At 45.7% G+C, this 21,336-nt stretch overlaps 1 protein-coding gene across 1 annotated transcript in view; it reads left to right on the top strand.

Moving 5' to 3' along the window:
- Positions 1–15,188: 15,188 nt before the first annotated feature.
- The window catches only part of LOC138370678 (filaggrin-like), a 41,161-nt gene continuing 35,013 nt past the window's right edge, over positions 15,189–21,336 (top strand). The window contains exon 1 of the mRNA XM_069335294.1: positions 15,189–15,296. Within this exon, the coding sequence (XP_069191395.1) occupies positions 15,189–15,296 (108 nt within the window). The remainder of the gene's footprint in view (positions 15,297–21,336) is intronic.

The raw sequence follows: 21,336 nt of genomic DNA, 5'->3' as shown, positions 1-21,336 counted from the left end.
CACGAAGCCGCAGGTAGCAATCCTCCACACACACATGCCCACGACGCCGCAGGTAGCAATCCTCCCCACACATATGCCCACGACGCCGCAGGTAGCAATCCTCCCCACACACATGCCCACGACGCCGCTGGTAGCAATCCTCCCCACACACATGCCCACGACGCCGCAGGTAGCAATCCTCCCCACACACATGCCAACGACGCCGTAGGTAGCACCCCCAACACATGCCTACGACGCCACAAGTAGCACCCACACACATGCCCACGGCGCCGCAGGTAGCACTTCCCCCCCAACACACACATGCCCACGATACCGCAAGTAGCACCCCACACATGCCCACGACGCCGCAAGTGGCACCCAACACATGTCCACGACTCCGCAGGCAGCACCTACACACAAGCCTAAGACGCCGCAGGTAGCACCCCTACATATGCCCACGACGCCACAAGTAGCACCCCCCACTCATGCCCACGACGCCGCACGAAGCACCCCCACACATGCCGACGAAATCGCAAGTAGTAACCCTCCCCCCCCCACATGTCCACGATGCCACTGGTAGCACCTCCCACACATACCCACGACTCCGCAGGTAGCACCCCAAAAGAAGCAAGAAGAAGGTTAGGTGAGGTCGGTGTTTTCTACGGAAGCTTTTCAATGTAAACTAAAATATTCACAATCAATTAGTATGTCACATTTGCACTTATTAATTAAGCCAATATTGACTATAAGCAAGCGCGAGAACGGGTTGCATGCAAACAACACTGCAGGTAGCACCCCCCCCCCCCGACACACACACATCAAATCCCATCATCGGGACCAAAGAGCAAAAGCTCAACCCCCATAAGCACAATTAGGTGAGAACATGCCCACGATGCCACAAGTAGCACCCCCTCACTCTCCCACGACCCCGCAGGTAGCACTCCCCCCCCCCCAACACACATGCCCACGATGCCACAAGTAGCACCCCTTCACTCTCCCGCGACCCCGCAGGTAGCACTCCCCCCCAACACACATGCCCACGATGCCACAAGTAGCACCCCCTCACTCTCCCACGACCCCGCAGGTAGCACTCCCCCCCCAACACACATGCCCACGATGCCACAAGTAGCACCCCCTCACTCTCCCACGACCCCGCAGGTAGCACTCCCCCCCAACACACATGCCCACGATGCCACAAGTAGCACCCCCTCACTCTCCCACGACCCCGCAGGTAGCACTCCCCCTCCAACACACATGCCCACGATGCCACAAGTAGCACCCCCTCACTCTCCCACGACGCCGCAGGTAGCACTCCCCCCCAACACACATGCCCACGATGCCACAAGTAGCACCCCCTCACTCTCCCACGACGCCGCAGTTAGCACTCCCCCCCAACACACATGCCCACGATGCCACAAGTAGCACCCCCACACTCTCCCACGACCCCGCAGGTAGCACTCCCCCCCAACACACATGCCCACGATGCCATAAGTAGCCCCCCCTCACTCTCCCACGACGCCGCAGGTAGCACTCCCTCCCAACACACATGCCCACAATGCCACACGTAGCACCCCCACACTCTCCCACGACGCCGCAGGTAGCACTCCCCCCCAACACACATGCCCACGATGCCGCAAGTAGCACTCCCCTCTCCCACACACACTCATGCCCACTACGCCGCAAGTAGCACCTCACACATGTCCAGGACGCCGCAGGTAGCACTCTTCTCCCCCCCCCCCACACACACACATGCCCACGATTCCGTACGTAGCATCCCCACACATTCCTAGAATGCCGCAGGTAACACATTTCCCCCCCCCCCCCACACACACACATGCCCACGATTTCGTACGTAGCATCCCCACACATTCCGACGATGCCGCAGGTAGCACTTCTCCCCCCCCCCCACTCACACACATGCCCAAGACGCCGCAGGTAGCAACCCCCACACATGCCAACGACGCCGCAGGTAGCACACCACACATGTCAACCACGCCGCACGTAGCACCCCACACATGCCCACAACGCCGCATGTAGCAGCCTACACATGCACACGACGCCGCAGGTAGCACTCTCCCCCCCACACACACATGCCCAAGACGCTGCAAGTAGCCTTGCAGCTTCTTGGGCTGGCATGTGTGGGCTTGGCATGTGTGGGGTGCAGTTAGCACCCCACACATGCCAACGACGCCGCAGGTAGCACCCCACACATGCCCACGACGCCGCAGGTAGCATCCCCCAGACATGCCCACAACGCCGCAGGTAGCACCCAACACATGCCCACGACGCCGCAAGAAGCACCCCACACAGGCCAACGACGCCGCAGGTTACACTCCCACACATTCCCACGACGCCGCAGGTAGCACCCAACACATGCCAACGACACCGCCGGTAGCACACCACACATGTCAACGACGTCGAAAGTAGCAATCCACACGCTCCCACGACGCCGCATATAGCAGCCTACACATGCACACGACACCGCAGGTAGCACTCTCCCCCCCGACACACACACACATGCCGACGACGCTGCAGGTAGCACCCCACACATTCCAACGACGCCGCAGGTAGCACCCCACACATATCAACGAAGCCGCAGGGAGCACACCACACATGCCAACGATGCCCCAGGTAACACCCCCACACATTCCAACGACTCCGCGTAGCTCCCCCCCCCCACACATTCCAACGACGCCTCATGTAGCACGCCACAAATGACCACGAAGCCGCAGGGAGCACCCCACACATACCAACGACGCCGCAGGTAGCTCCCCCACACATGCCAACGACGCCGCAGGTAGCACCCCACACATGCCAACGACGCCGCAGGTAGCGCCTCACACACATGCCCACGACGCCGCAAGTAGCACCCCACACATTCCAATGACGCCGCAGGTAGCACCCCCACACATGCCATCAACGCCGCAAGTAGCCACCCACACATGCCCACGACGCCGCAGGTAGCACTCTTCCCCCCCGCCCACATACACACACATGCCCACGACGCCGCAGGCAGCACCCTACCCCCATACATGCTAACGACGCCGCAAGTAACACCCCAAACATGCCTACAGGTAGGCACTCCTCAAATGCCTACAAATGCCCACGACGCCGCAGGTAGCACTCTAACCCCCCCCCCCCCACACACACATGCCAACGACGCTGCAGGTCGCACCCTTCCCCAACACATTCCAACGACGCCGCAGGTAGCACCCCCACACATGCCAACGACGGAGCCAGTAGCACCTCACATGCCAACGACGCCGAACGTACCACCCCACACATGCCCACGACGCCGCAGGTAGCACCCCACACATGCCTACAGGTAGGCACCCCACAAATGCCTACAAACGCCCACGACGCTGCAAGTAGCACTCTCCCTCCCCCCACACACACATGCCAACGAAGCTGTAGGTCGCACCCTTCCCCAACACATTCCAACGACGCCGCAGGTAGCACCCCCACACATTCCAACGACTCCGCAGGTGGCACCCTACACATGCCAATGACGCCGCAAGGAGCACCCCACACATGCCATCGACGTCGCAGGTCGCACCCCCCCCCACATGCCAACGACGCCGCAGGTAGCACCCCACAAATGCCCACGACGCCGATGTTAGCACTCCACACATGCCTACGACGCCGCAGGTAGCACGCCACACATGCCAACGATGCTGCAGGTAGCCCCCACACATGCCTACAGGTAGGCACAACACACATGCCTACAGGTAGGCACAACACACATGCCTACAGGTAGGCACAACACACATGCCTACAGGTAGGCACAACACACATGCCTACAAATGCCCACGACGCCGAAGGTAGCACCCCACACATGCTCACGACGCCTCAGGTAACACCCCAGAAATGCCCACGACGCCGCAGGTAGCACCCCACACATGCCTACAGGTAGGCACAACACACATGCCTACAAATGCCCACGACGCCGAAGGTAGCACCCCACACATGCTCACGAAGCCTCAGGTAACACCCCAGAAATGCCCACGACGCCGCAGGTAGCACTCTCCCCCACCCCACACACATGCCAACGACGCTGCAGGTCGCACCCTTCCCCAACACATTCTAACGACGCCGCAGGTAGCACCTTCACACATGCCAATGACGCGGCCAGTAGCACCCCACATGCCAACGACGTCGAAGGTAGCACCCCACATGCCAACGACGTCGAAGGTAGAACCCCACTCATGCCACCGACGCCGCAGGTAGAACCCCATACATGTTAACGACGCCGCAGGTAGCACCGCAACACATGCCAACGACGCCGCAGGTAGCACCCCACGCATGTCAACGACGCCGCAGGTGGCACCCCCACATTCCAACGACGCTGGAAGTAGCTCCCGACACATGCACATGATGCCGCAAGTAGCAGCCTACACATGCCCACGACGCCGCAGATAGCAATCTTCCCCCCCCCCACACACACATGCCAACAACGCCGCAGGTAGCACCCTCCCCCCCCACACATGCCAACAACGCTGCAAGTAGCACCCCAGGGAAATTTCCAACACTAATAAACTACTATTGTATTATAATAAATCATTATCATTATATACTAACTACAGTAGTTACTAATTTCACTAACGGTAGTGTCAACATAAATTAACCATTTCATCTGCGTATTAATGCTAGAATTCTCATGAAATCGAGTAGCAAAATTGAGTCAGATAATGTCCAGTTAGACACATCTATTACCAATGGGTTAGAGAATTGAATGTGGTTCTCTAAAATTATCAGTATTCCGTGTAATAATTACTTACGGATAATATAACTCCCAATAATCTCAAACCGAGAGTTATTAACTAAAATTGTTATGTAGTAGCAGTCCTTTCTGTTACGTACGAATGCCATGGAGAAAATAAAATCTCCATTTCTCGTTTGACACCATAAAACGAGAATATGATAATATTTAATTCCCTATAATTGCAACTCAGTTCTCATTAACATATTACATCCATAACTGCGCGGAAAAGAATTATTCGTGATTAATAATTTCTGTGGTGAATGCCAGAGATGGGGTGAGGGAGGTGGCGACGCCATTGTGCGAGAGGAGGTATCCCTGGCGTGAAGAGTGGCGAGACACGTGGTAGTGACTGGGGAATTTATCGGCAAGAATTACATTGATACTCGGTCAACAGTTAAGCATTACTTATCCACGTGTTCAATAGTGCCCAGCCAGTTAATAACGCGTCAACAATTGAAGTCAAGACCCGTAATTACACGTACACAGCAGTGGACGTCAGGGACTGGCTGACACGGTTTCGGCAGACCTCAGTATTTAATACGCTCATGTTAAGTATATGTTTTTGGTTTGATGCATCATCCTAGATTATATATTTGTGAGTAGTCTGTCGTCATATAGCGAGGATACCCAATATACAACGTTAGTAAAATTTCGACAATTTCCTCCGTTTTCATGAATATTGAAAATAAAACGTAGCCTATTCAAATGCTACCTAAATTTCTCTGATTTCAGGGTGTATACGAGGAGTCATCAAGTTGTTTCTCATCATTCGTGATACTCACCTCTAGTTCTTTCTTTGTGGAGATCCTGTGACCACGAGGACGAATGACGAAATGATGTTACAGAAATCGTCTTAAAACTAAGACATTTTTTCGTACGAATTTATTTAATATGATTATTGATTCTTATATAATTCATGTAGAATCTTTGCATTGAATAGATCATTACCAGAAATGATGATTGGTAATTAATGTATTTTGCTCTGACTGTTGCTCAGTAATTCATGATCTTTAATATTCACAATTTGAGTTCTCATATTTTGAATCTATAGTAGTTTAGATTTATTATATCCTTTACTCAACAATGAACTGGTGGCGAACCACACTGGTTCCTAGATATATATGAATTTCTAGAAATACCCCCCCCCCCCAATGTAGGTCTTTGAGGCTCTGACTTTAATTAATTAATAATACAGTCCATTCATTATTTCAAGTGATTATTCTTTTAATGATTATCCATAGGCACTGGTTCTCTAGTGTTATTCTAATGATCACTTTTATTAGTTTTCCCTCTTTTCTCAAAAGTGGGTGGTCCTTCGATTTATTAAATCCAATAAGTAAATAATTGAATATATGAGTCAAGCCCCAGATATCCATCATTATGGTCCTTATCGAACCGGATGTATACTAATTGGTAATAACTAATCACCGTGTGAAGTAGGTTAAACTAACCACATTTATTAATTGTGTCTACTGGCAGTGTACCACATAGGTTAGCCTAATTCACACTAATTTATTTGCTGTTTATACCTCATGTATAAAGTAGCACTCGTGGGACTCAGTCAATTGCCCACAACACTCAGACCTATACCTCATACTGAGGTAAGAATCTTCAGGTCACCAGGAGCAACAGCTCATAACTTCTATAATAATTCCACATTAACACCTGCGTTAGAGTGGCCTCACCATCTAACTATTATTTATTTACGTGGTAATGACATCCATCCTACTCGACACCCAGCTGAGGTAATTAATCACCTTAAACAATAATTTCCTCATTTAAACTCATTAGCAGTTCAGTAGTGTTCACATTGGTGGAACCTCGCCAACTGAGCAATAATAATCGTTGGGGAGTGAGTTAAGAATATTACCAAAGAGCTGCCAAATATATAAACTTCAGGCTGAGGAAGCGAGTACGATTGGATGCCACTTATATTCAATTTACAGCCAGACCTTACAGGCAAAACCTGGCAAGAGATGGAGTACACCTGTCAGATGAGTCTAGGTCACATGTAGTTGACAAATTGATCAACACAATCAATCACCATAAAAGGCTGTGGCTGGCAAGCCAAATTAATTGTACATATTTGTATTTTCACTTGTGTGTGCAAGTGCACATTTATATAAACTATAAAATCTAAAAAAAAAAAATACAGCACAACTATATTCACATTACTGCACCACAAATTAATCTATGCCAACCTTTATTAGGTAGGAATTTAGGCTGTGATTGTGCTGAATTTGGCACAAATGCAGACTAAATAAATTTGTAGTTTCTTAGGTAGAAATTCTTACAACTAGGCTTGAGCTAGTTAGTAGTACATACATTATTCATTCTTGTGCTGACCCTATCAAGGGTGGGATTTAACCTTAGGGTAACTCTGATTAGAGTATATCCGTATTAATTATTTGTGTACTCATTATTTGTGTTTATGCATTCTGAGTGCTGCTGAACGATCACCATTACATCTAATGGTGATAAAGATGAGCTAGCCGGAAGAAAGTTAATGGTGAAGTTCAAGCACTGCTCAAAATCATTATCTACTTATTGTTAGGTAGGTACATTTAACCTCGAGTGAGGTAGAGTGTAATTTAGCCAGATTAATTTAGGCTATACTCAATATTACTTGTCAACTAATGAGCAAGTACCCAAGCTTCATTAGTAATACTTATTCAAGTCCTATGAAATTTGGACTTAAAGCCACCATGGCTACTCCTGAACAATTAAGGAGAACCTATATTGACCTTAAAGGTCATTTAACTAGACTAATTAATAAGACTGATACCTTGTATAAAGCAACTCCCATTGATTACTATCAACTAGAAACATCAGTGAGAGTGGCTGATCTAAAATTTGATCTAGTTAGATCTACAAGCCAGTCTTATCTCAACCTACTGAATAACACTGAAACTGATCCTGATGAAATGGATCAAATTATTGCAGATATTTCTCAGCATGAAGATGAGACTCAAGATAAACTTGACATACTATCCAATATAGTAACACAATCTAAATCTAATGCAAATAATACTATGTCTCAATCCAGTAATCCATTACCTGAGGTTCGTCTACCTACTTTAGACTTACCTACATTTGCAGGGCTGGATGAAGAAAATTGGGACACATTTTGGACTTCATTTGTAGTTCATATACATAAAAATCCTATCTTGACAAGATTTCTAAATTCTCATACCTGATTAGTCTTCTCAGAGGGGAGGCTAAAAAGGTCATAAATAACCTAGCTCTCACTGAGAGTAATTATGAGGAAGCTATAAAACTGCTAAAGTTGAACTATTGCAACAAGGAGTTGAGTATAGCTAACCTTTATTACCAGTTGCTAGATCTGAATGCACCAAGTAACAGACCAGACTCACTTCAAAGCTTCAGGCTAGAAGTAGAGTCTCTAGTGAAGGCCTTAGGTACTAAAGTTGATGTACCAGCCTCAGAATGGTCAATCAAGTTACTTTTGCAGAGGAAATTACCTCGAAATATCTAAGCAAAAATCTGCTCACACTATAAAACCGTGTTTCTCACTCTCGAGCAAATATTTGAGGGACTGAGAATAACGGTTAATAGGTTGAAGACTCATGATAAGATTAAACCTGAGTCTAAACCACATAATATTGACACCTCAGTCAAACCCAAATCGACTTTGAATAAGTCCAATAAATTCAAACCTAAGACTACTCCATCCACTGGAAAAAGGAGTGGTAGTGTAGGTATTTATTCTGTATCTCCCTCTGCCGTTACAACTGATATGTCTACTAAAAGGACAAATTCAGCCAGAGAGAGAAAGTGTCTGTTCTGTGATCAAGAACACGTCACCTACAAATGCACTGTTTATCCTAACTTTAACACCAGGATTAAACGGTTACAAGAATTACACAGATGCACCAAGTGCATGGGCTCTCATGATCCCAGTAAATGTGTAGTGCAGCTACGGTTATGCAGTAGATGCAACAAAGGTGTACATCATTATACCTTATGTAGAAAACCTTCTACACCATCTATGACAACTGGGGAGAATTCTATGAATTCTATCACAGTACAATATTGCAAGGTACATCAAGAAATAAATGTACTTGCTACTGAGTCAGGCAATAATACCACTCTGCCTACAGCTCAACTCAAACTAATTGACAGGAAATCTAGAGTTAACACTAGAGGTCTCTTTGATCAAGGATCACAGAAAACCTTCATCACACAACAATTAGTCGAGCAGTTAAAATTAAAAGCTGTCAAAAGTGTGAGACTGAATATTTCTGGATTCTTGACTAATAGTGGACCTCGTGAATACCAAGTAGTCAAGGTGTTAGTGAGACTTGGATCTTCCACTAGTACAATATAAGCGGTAGTAGTAGATAAACTTCCTTCAGACCTGCAGGTCACAGGACTAGCTCGCACTGCGAGATATCTTAAACGAAACCGCATGAGGCTAGCAGACTACAAAATAAATTCTGACTGCCTCACTGATGTTGGTATACTTATAGGCGCTGACCATTATTATAAATTTATCACGGGATGAACCAGACAACATGGAATGAATTTGTTGTCATCTGCTGCAGGCAAGTTGCTTACTGGACCGGTGCTTTTCCAACAAAATCCAGCGTCAACCAACCAACAATCTAACAATACAATAGTGGCGTGACTAGGCTTGGAACAGTCACCCCTACATTTCAGAGAAATATCTGAAGATAATGAGTCTAATCCACCTTTACATCGTCTATGGGTTTAGACACTTTAGGTATTGTCCCTGAGCAACCAAGCCCTGATGATATGTGGACTTACCAGCAATATCTGGACACAGTTGTCTATAAGGACAAACAATACTGGATGAGACTACCATGGAAGTTGAATCATCCACAACTTCCAGTTAATTATTTCATGGCAGCCTCTCAATTACAGTCTCAATTAATACGGCTGAAGAAGCAGCCAGACAAACTGAACATGTATCATCAATTAATTCAACAACTCAATAGTAAATTAGTAAATAGTAATGATGACCGAAAAATAGGTCACTATTTACCCCATCACGCTGTGGTGAAAGATTCATTGACAACGCCAATACGTATTGTCTTCAACTGTAGTGCCAAAGTTAAGCCAAACAGCGTGTCCTTAAATGAATGTCTCCAAACGGGACCTAGCCTAACACAAAGGCTACATGATGTACTATTACGATTCCGTACTGGTATTTTCGCTTATACTGCTGATATCAGTAAAGCTTTCCTTAGAGTAGGCTTGCAAGAAGAGGATCGTAATTACACCAAATTTCTCTGGATTAAGGACCCACTGTATCCTGACAGTGATGTCATAACTTACCGATTTGCCTCAGTGCTATACGGAGCGACTTCCTCCCTGTTTCTACTTCAAGCCACATTAGATACACATTTGAGGAAGTCAAATAGCCCTTATAAAGCAGAGATCAGTGACAACTTGTATGTCGATAATTTCCAGGGAACTACAAATGACAAATCCAAATTGGTAGAAATCTACCATGAGGCTAACCGTGAGTTATTAGGAGCCAATATGCCACTACAATCATGGGCCTCCAACAATAAATCATTAAACCAGATAATCGAGAAAGAATTTCCGGGTTACCAGGTGCCTAATCAATTAAAAGTTCTGGGCGTGGAATGGAACACAGGTACTGACGAGATGAATGTCAAGTCAATACAAACCAATAATTCACCCCTTACCATGAGAAAATTACTCTCGTATGTCAGTCAACCATTTGACCCTTTAGGCTTACTTAGTCCTATATTAATAAGGGGCAAACTCCTAATGCAGGAATGCTGGCAGAAACATATGGGATGGGATGATCCGTTGCCAATTGAGTTGCAAGATAAGTGGCAGATACTCACAACAGATTTCAATCAATTAGGTGTTTTGAAATTTCCTCGTAATGCTTCAGGACAAAACTTTCCACAAATTTGCACGTTTTTTGTGATGCCTCTGGCAAAGCGTACGGCGCTACAGCCTACTTAGTTAGTAGTGCACAATCAATTTTACTCACATTTAAAGCAAGAGTTGCTCCAATCAAGAAGAGATCTTTACCTCAAATGGAGTTAACTGCATTGCTGGTGGGAGTAAGATTGGCTCATTGCATGACCGAGACACTCAATATCATCCAATTTGGTGAAATCGTAGTGTGGTCAGACAATGAGGCAGTCTTACAACGGGTAAGAAATAACAACAATAAAACTCCCTACGTTAGTAATCGCGTTAGGGAAATTCATGAATTATCTGCTGGATATAAATTCAGACATGTCCCCACTAAGGACAATCCTGCAGATTACTTATCACGAGGGTTAACATTAAAACAACTAATCAAGTCTTCGATGTGGTTTAATGTACCTTCATGGCTTGTCAGTGGTCAGTGGCCCAAACAGAAGCCACAAGTCATAGTGACCAATATCACTACTCCCATGAAAGAACCGGAACCTCATCGAATCTCAGCTATTAATCCTTACAATTATTCTAACTTGAGTAAGTTATTAAGAGTGACAGCACATGTGTTTGACTTTTTTGCTAAGATAGGAATCAGACATAAGTTTCCCAATCCTTTCCTCTACTGGATCAAACGTGCACAACAAGAGACATATGGAAGTGAATATGAAAATCTTCCAGATAAACTAACCAAGTCTCTAGGTATCTGGTATGATACCAACACTCATAATATATTAAGATGTGGAGGACGTTTGCTTCATGCAAAAATTTATTTGGATACAAAGAATCCGATCCTTCTACCACGTCACCACATTATTACAAAACTTCTAGTTTTGCATCACCATCAATATGGTACTTTGCACGGCGGAGTGTTAGACACTCTCACCGACCTCAGACAGAAATATTGGCTTCCTCAAGGTCGTCAAACTGTCAAATCAATCATTAAGTTCTGTGTGATCTGCAAAAGATACGACGCTCGAGTGTGTCCTTACCCAGGACCTCCACCACTCCCTAAGGAGAGAGTAGTTCATCTTCGTCCCTTTGAGGTGTCGATTACACAGGAGCCTTGCTTCTCACTGGCAATCCAGATAAGATACCAGTGAAAGCTTATATTTGCCTCTTCACGTGTGCTACTACACGAGGCGTACATCTAAAAGTGACTTCTGACATGAGTGCCGAAGCCTTCATCCAAGCTTTTCGTAGATTTGCAGCTCGCAGATCCTGTCCCAAACTAATGATATCTGATAATGGTTCAAATTTTGTGGCAGAAGAACCCTGTCTAAGAGAGATATGGAATCATCCAGAAGTGCAGTCTGTCCTGCAGAGACGACAATGCCACTGGAAATTTATTGCTCCCAGAGCCCCCTGGCAAGGTGGGTTCTACGAACGTATGATAGGGACTGTCAAGAAATGTTTAAGGAAGACCTTGCATCGACAGAAAATTCGTTACTCCGAACTCCAAACACTCATCGTGGAAATTGAGGCACGAGTCAACAATCGCCCATTAACTTACCTATCAGATGATTTCTCACAGAGTCCCTTTCTCTGAGTCCCTCGCATTTAATACATGGAGGCCTGCTGAGCCCTCTGATACCTTTGGCAGAAGAGGACCCCGTCGACCCTTCCCATGTAACCAGGAGTGACTTAGTAAAAAGTTACCAACATCTCTCGAGAGTAATTGAAAGGTGGAATGAGGTGTGGACTCGAGAGTACCTCACAGCTCTACGAGAGTACCACTATGGAGCATCGAGCCCATATAATAAAGTTCAACTTAAACCAGGAGACCTAGTATTGGTTGACAGTGATGGACCAAGGTCAGAATGGCCTATAGGCAAAATTGTTGCTATCCACCCAGATCACCAAGGCATCCTGAGAGTAGTACGGGTTTTGTGCCGAGGCAACACTACCCTAAAAACATTAGAGAAGTTGGCACCTCTCGAATTAGCAGAACGAGAGTGTTTATCAGAACCAGCTTCACCAACAGTTTCTGAGGACAACAATTCTGATCCACCGAGCACCCGCCCCACTAGAGCTGCTGCTCAACAATGCAAACAGAAATTACAAGCCTATTATAGCTCTGACTAAGAGCAAATAATTTCACATCCAATTTGAGTAATCATGATGATGCTGTGTTGTGATGTCAAGTAACAAATCAGTTACAAGTCACAATGACCCAAGACATTCACCTCACAGTGGATTCTCAGTTACTTTAAATTGTATGCTTTAATTCTTAATTTGTTTGTATAGGCTATCAACTATAACATTATTTCATCTAAAGTATCTATGAGTTTGCAAAACTTTAAGACTTAGTAACATAAACGTTACATGTCATAGCGACACCAGTCACAGAATACATTGTAGGCTTTAGCAGTCATTAACTTTAGATGATTCACAATTCCATGTTTCATTCAACATGAGTTCCTTTACAAGACTTAAAATTCTTGTATGTCCTTGACAATTATGGGACATCCGTTATGTGTTTACTAACATACTAACATTAATACCAACTGCGGGATAGGTATGTCAGTAATCAACATTGCACTGCGACCCGAGTTTTCTCCCCCCGGAGTGATGTTGGAAATTTCCAACACTAATAAACTACTATTGTATTATAATAAATCATTATCATTATATACTAACTACAGTAGTTACTAATTTCACTAACGGTAGTGTCAACATAAATTAACCATTTCATCTGCGTATTAATGCTAGAATTCTCATGAAATCGAGTAGCAACATTGCGTCAGAAATGTCCAGTTAGACACATTTATTACCAATGGGTTAGAGAATTGAATGTGGTTCTCTAAAATTATCAGTATTCCATGTAATAATTACTTACGGATAATATAACTCCCAATAATCTCAAATCGAGAGTTATTAACTAAAATTGTTATGTAGTAGCAGTCCTTTCTGTTACGTACGAATGCCACGGAGAAAATAAAATCTTCTCCATTTCTCGTTTGACACCATAAAACGAGAATATGATGATATTTAAATCCCTGTAATTGCAACCCAGTTCTCATTAACGTATTACATCCATAATTGCGCTTCAAAGAATTATTCGTGATTAATAATTTCTGTGGTGAATGCGAGAGACGGGTTGAGGGAGGCAGTGACGCCACTGTGCGAGAGGAGGTATCCCTGGCGTGAAGAGTGGCGAGACAAGTGGTAGTGACTGGGGAATTTATCAGCAAGAATTACGTTGATACTCGGTCAACAGTTAATCATTACGTATCCATGTGTTCTATAGTGCCCAGCCAGTTAATAACGCGTCAACTATTGAAGTCAAGACCCGTAATTACACGTACACAGCAGTGGACGTCAGGGACTGGCTGACGCGGTTTCGGCAGACCTCAGTATTTAATACGCTCATGTTAAGTATATGTTTCTCGTTTGATGCATCATCCTAGATTATATATTTGTGAGTAGTCTGTCGTCATATAGCGAGGATACCCAATATACAACGTTAGTAATATTTCGACAATTTCCTCCGTTTTCATGAATATTGAAAATAAAACGTAGCCTATTCAAATGCTACTTAAATTTCTCTGATTTCAGCGTGTATACGAGGAGTCATCAAGTTGTTTCTCATCATTCGTGATACTCACCTCTAGTTCTTTCTTTGTGGAGATCCTGTGACCACGAGGACGAATGACGAAATGATGTTACAGAAATCGTCTTAAAGCTAAGACATTTTTTCGTACAAATTTATTTAATATGGTTATTGATTCTTATATAATTCCTGTCGAATCTTTGCATTGAATAGATTATTACCAGAAATGATGATTGGTAATTAATGTATTTTGCTCTGACTGTTGCTCAGTAATTCATGATCTTTAATATTCACAATTTGAGTTCTCATATTTTGAATCTATAGTAGTTTAGATTTATTTTATCCTTTACTCAACAATGGTGGCGAACCACACTGGTTCCTAGATATATATGAATTTCTAGAAATACCCCCCCCAATGTAGGTCTTTGAGGGTTTGACTTTAATTAATTAATAATACAGTCCATTCATTATTTCAAGTGATTACTCTTTTAATGATTATCCGTAGACACTGGTTCTCTAGTGTTATTCTAATGAGCACTTTTATTAGTTTTCCCTCTTTTCTCAAAAGTGGGTGGTCCTTCGATTTATTAAATCCAATAAGTAAATAATTGAATATATGAGTCAAGCCCCAGATATCCCACACCCCAAACATGCCAACGACGCTGCAGGTAGCACCCCAAACATGCCAACGATACCACAGGTAGCAACCACATGCCCACGACGCCGCAGGTTGCTCCCCACACACGCCGACGGCGCCGCAGGTAGCACCCCTACACATGCCCACGATGCCGCAGATAACACCCCCACACATGCCAACGACGCCGCACGTAGCACCCCACACATGCCACCGCCGCCGCAGGTAGCACCCCCAAACATGCCAACGACCCCGCCAGTAGCACCCTTAGACATGCGAACGACGCCGCAGGTAGCACCCCACACATGCCAATGATGCCGCAGGTAGCTCCCCTCACACATGCCAACGACACCGCAGGTAGCACCCCCACACATGCCCACGACGCCGCAGGTAGCACCCCACACATGCCAACGACGCCGAAGGTAGATCCCCACACATGCCCACGACGCCGCAGGTAGCACCCAACACATGCCAACGACGCTGCAGGTAGCACCCCACACATGCCAACGACACCTCAGGTAGCACCTCACACATGCCAAAGACGCCAAAGGTAGCACCCCCCGCACATGCCAACGGCGCCGCATGTAGCATCACCCTACACATGCCCACGACGCCGCAGATAGCACCACCACACATGCCCCTGACGCCGCAGGTAGCACCTCACACATGCCCACGACGCTGCAGGTAGCATTCCCCCACACATGCCCACGACGCCGCAGGCAGCACTCCACACATGCCCACTACGCTGCAGGTAGCATCCCCCCATACATGACCACGACGCCGCAGGTAGCACACCACACACGCCCACGACGCCGCAGGTAGAACACCCCACACACACACACACACATGCTCACGACGTCGCATATAGCATCCCCCCGCACATGCCCACGACACCGCAGGTAACACCCCATACATGCCAACGACGCCGCAGGTAGCACCGCCACACAAGCCAACGACGCTGCAGGTAGCACCCCACGCATGCCAACGACGCTGCAAGTAGCACTCCACACATGCGCATGAGGCCGCAGGTAGCAGCCTACACATGCCCACGACGCCGCAGATAGCACTCTCCCCCCCCCTCACACACACATGCCAACAACGCTGCAAGTAGCACCCCAAACATGCCAACGACGCTGCAGGTAGCACCCCAAACATGCCAACGATACCACAGGTATCAACCACATGCCCACGACGCCACAGGTAGCTCCCCACACACGCCAACGACGCCGCAGGTAGCACCCCTACACATGCCCACGTCGCAGCAGGTAAAACCCCACACATGCCACCGACGCCGCAGGTAGCACCCCATACATGCCAACGACGCCGCAGGTAGCACCCCACGCATGCCAACGAAGCCGCAGCTGGCACCCCCCAAATGCCAACGACGCCGCAAGTAGCAGCCTACACATGCCCACGACGCCGCAGGTAGCACTCTTTCCCCCCCCCCACACACACACATGCCAACAACGCCGCAGGTAACACCCCCCCCCCCCACACATGCCAACAACGCTGCAAGTAGCACCCCAAACATGCCAACGATACCACAGGTATCGAGGAGAGACTACGGGAATTAAACCTCACTTCGCTGGAAGACAGAAGAGTTAGGGGGGACATGATCACCACATTCAAGATTCTGAAGGGGATTGATAGGGTACATAAAGACAGTCTATTTAACACAAGGGGAACACGCACAAGGGGACACAGGTGGAAACTGAGTGCCCAAATGAGCCACAGAGATATTAGAAAGAACTTTTTTAGTGTCAGAGTGGTTGACAAATGGAATGCATTAGGAAGTGATGTGGTGGAGGCTGACTCCATACACAGTTTCAAGTGTAGATATGACAGAGCCCGATAGGCTCAGGAATCTGTACACCTGTTGATTGACGGTTGAGAGGCGGGACCAAAGAGCCAGAGCTCAACCCCCGCAAACACAACTAGGTGAGTACAACTAGGTGAGTACAGGTAGCACCCCACACATGCCTACGACGCCGCAGGTAGCACCCTCCCCACACATGCCCACGACGCCGCAGGTAGCATCACCCCAACACATGCCCACGACGCCGCAGATAGCACCCCACACATGCCCACGACGCCGCCGGTAGCACCCCACAGATGCCAACGACGCCGCAGGTAGCACCCTACACATGCCCACGACGCTCAGGTAGCACCCTAAACATACCAAAGACGCCGCGGGTAGCACAAGACACATGTCAACGACGCCGCAAGTAGAACCCCACACATGCCTACGACGCCGCAGGTAGCACTCTCCCCACCCCCCCACCCCCACACATGCCCACGACGCTGCAGGTATAACCCCCACACATGCCAACGACGCCGCAGGTAACATCCCACACATGCCAACGCCGCCGCAGGTAACACCCCCACACATTCCAACGACGCCGCAGGTAGCACCCCACTCATGCCCACAACGTTGCATGTATCACCCAACACATTCCAATGACGCCGCAGATAGCACCCCCACACATGCCGACGACGCAGCAGGTAGCACCCCACATATAGCCACGACGCCGCAGGTAGCACCCCACACATGCCAACGACGCCGCAGGTAGCGCCCAGCCCCAAACATGCCCACGACGCCGCAGGTAGCACCCAACATATGCCCACGACGCCGGAGGTAGCACCCTACACAAGCCTACGACCCCGCAGGTAGCATCCTCACACATGCCCACGACGACGCAGATAGCACCCTACACATGCCCACGACGCCGCCGGTATCACCCCACACATTCCCACGACACCGCATGTAGCAGCCTACACATGCACACGACGCCACAGGTAGCACTCTACCCCCCCCCCCCCCACACACACACATGCCCAAGACGCTGCAGGAATCACCCTCCCCATACACATTCCAACAACACCGCAGGTAGCACCCCCACACAAGCCAACGACGCCGCCAGTAGCACCCCACACATGCCAACGACGTCGGAGGTAGCACCCCACACATGCCCACGACGCCGCAGGTAACACCCCCCTCACATGCCAACGATGCCGCAGGTAACATCATGTCGACTAAGACCTTTTGTTCGATGGTACCCATGTAGAAGTTCGCAAACAGGACACCTAGGGGAGAACCCATGGCGACCCCATCTACTTGCTTATACATGTTCCCATTCGGGCTCAAGAAGGGTGCCTCTTTAGTACAAGCTTGGAGTAGTTTCCTTAGAATGTTTTCTGGTATATCAAGAGGAGTACAGGCCGGATCACGATACACTCTGTCCGCTATCATCCCGATTGTTTCATCCACAGGTACGTTGGTAAACAGTGATTCTACGCTCAACGAGGCTCTTATCCCTGTGGCCCGTGTTCCCCGCAGTAAGTCAATAAATTCCTTTGGAGACTTCAGGCTGAAGGCGCAAGGAACATAAGGAGTCTAGCCGTTGAGTCGCTTCGCCAGTCTGTACGTAGGTGTGGGTATCTGGCTGATGATTGGCCGAAGTGGGTTTCCAGGCTTGTGTGTCTTGACACTTCCATACGCGTATTTAGGTTTGTATTCTCCAATAATCTTTGGCAGGTGGAGTCCGGATTTCTTGGCGTTCACAGTTTCGATCAATTTGTTGACCTTTGCTTTCAATTCGGCTGTATTTGAAGTTTGTTTTCACCTCATCCAAAACTGTTGTAACATATCACCTCACCCAAATGCAGGTATATAAAATGAAAAGCCGTTTGACTTATAGCATAGTAAGAAATCTGTTTAGTGTTTGCAGGTTATAGTTGTGTGTGTGTAAACTAAAGCCTTTGAAAATGTAATAAGTTATTACGAAACGCATTCAAGTGTCGCGTCAGACTAGAAATAAAAATGAATTTTGGAGAACTGATTTTCAATTACCATCGACAGTGAAAAGAAACATAAGAAATATTGAGAAAATTCGTATTAGAATTATTAATCTTACTTTTTCGGTCATATTTAATAATATATGTCTACAGGAAAGATTGCTACCAAAATATACTAATATATATATATATATATATATATATATATATATATATATATATATATATATATATATATATGTATATATATATATATATATATATATATATATATATATATATATATATATATATATATATATATATATATATGTCGTACCTAGTAGCCAGAACGCACTTCTCGGCCTACTATGCAAGGCCCAATTTGCCTAATAAGCCAAGTTTTCCTGAATTAATATATTTTCTCTAATTTTTCTCTTATGAAATGATAAAGCTACCCATTTCATTATGTATGAGGTAAAAAAAATTTTATTGGAGTTAAAATTAACGTAGATATATGACCGAACCTAACCAACCCTACCTAACCTAACCTAACCTATCTTTATAGGTTAGGTTAGGTTAGGTAGCCAAAAAAGTTAGGTTTGGTTAGGTTAGGTAGGTTAGGTTGTCAAAAAACAATTAATTCATGAAAACTTGACTTATTAGGCAAATCGGGCCTTGCATAATAGGCTGAGAAGTGCGTTCTGGCTACTAGGTACGACATATATATATATATATATATATATATATATATATATATATATATATATATATATATATATATATATATATATATATATATATATATATATATATATATATATATATATATATATAATATATATATATATGTCGTACCTAGTAGCCAGAACGCACTTCTCAACCTACTATGCAAGGCCCGATTTGCCTAATAGGCCAAGTTTTCATGAATTAATATATTTTCTCAAATTTTTTTCTTATGAAATGATAAAGCTACCCATTTCATTATGTATGAGGTCAATTTTTTTTGATTGGAGTTAAAATTAACGTAGATATATGACCGAACCTAACCAACCCTACCTAACCTAACCTAACCTATCTTTATAGGTTAGGTTAGGTTAGGTAGCCGAAAATGTTAGGTTAGGTTAGGTTAGGTAGGTTAGGTAGTCGAAAAACAATTAATTCATGAAAACTTGGCTTATTAGGCAAATCGGGCCTTGAATAGTAGGCAGAGAAGTGCGTTCTGGCTATTAGGTACGACATATATATATATATTATATATATATATATATATATATATATATATATATATATATATATATATATATATATATATATTAAATATGACCGAAAAAGTAAGATTAATAATTCTAACACGAATTTTCTCAATCTTTCGTACATTACGCTTCACTGTTGGAGGTAAATCAAAAATCACTTCTCCAAAATTCATTTTTATTTTTAGTCTGACGCGACACGGGCGCGTTTCGTAAAACTTATTACATTTTCAAAGACTTCACAAATACACAACTGATTAGAACTTGCGTTTCCCTGATTTTATATCTACATTTGAGTGAGGTGGGAAGGGTGATGTGGCATTACATTTGAGTGAGGTGGGAAGGGTGATGTGGCATTAACACAAGACAGAACACTAGGGGATATTAATAGGGTATTAAAAGTATCAACACAAGACAGAACAGAAACAATGGGTATTGAATAGAAGTGTTTGTAGAAAGCCTATTGGTCCATATTTCTTGATGCTTCTATATTGGAGCGGAGTCTTGAGGTGGGTAGAATATAGTTGTGCATTAATTGGCTGTTGATTGCTGGTGTTGACTTCTTGATGTGTAGTGCCTCGCAAACGTCAAGCCGTCTGCTATCGCTGTATCTATCGCTGTATCTTCGATATGTTCATGTCGACTAAGACTTTTTTGCTCGATGACTTTTTGCTTTTTGCTCAAGACTTTTTTTGCTCCATCTTGCAAAAAGTCTTAGTCGACATGAACTTGAAACCGGCCATATACTGCAGGTATGTTGACGACATTTTTACACAGGTACCTGATGTCAGACATCTGCAGGAGCTGAAGGAGGCATTTGAGCAGAGTTCCGTACTGCGTTTCACTTACGAGACGGAAAAGGATGGGAAGCTGCCTTTTCTAGATGTAACAGTCATGGAAAAGGGCGGAGGTTTCCACACTGCAGTCTACACTAAGGAAACAAACATAGGAATGTGCCTAAATGCCAACAGCGACTGCCCTGACAGGTACAAGAGGAGTGTTGTTAACGCATACGTCGACCGTGCTCTCAGCCACAGCTCAGAATGGAAGCAAGTCGACGAAGAACTCTGTAGGGTAAGGCAGGTCCTAGTCAATAACGGCTTCTCCAATGGTTTCATCGAAGACATCATAAGAAGGAAAGTGAAAAGCCATGCAACCTCTGAAGAGACAACTAACACAACACCTATACCCCCTATTAGACTATTTTACAGGAACTTCTTTTCCACAGCTCATAAAACGAAGGAAAGGGTCCTGAAAGATATTGTTAATAGAAACGTTATCCCTACAGACATAAATCAGAGGATACAACTGACGATTTACTATAAAACCAGAAAAACGGCCAGCCTACTCATGAGAAACTCTCCAGACACAAAACAGAACGCTTTAATAGAGACTAACGTCGTCTATGCCTTCAAATGCCCACTTGGGGACTGTA

The sequence above is a fragment of the Procambarus clarkii genome, chromosome 4, assembly GCF_040958095.1.
Source record: "Procambarus clarkii isolate CNS0578487 chromosome 4, FALCON_Pclarkii_2.0, whole genome shotgun sequence".
In the NCBI taxonomy this organism is placed as follows: Eukaryota; Metazoa; Arthropoda; class Malacostraca; order Decapoda; family Cambaridae; genus Procambarus; species Procambarus clarkii.
Note: the sequence above shows the minus strand (reverse complement) of the source record. Positions and strands in the feature narration are given on the sequence as shown.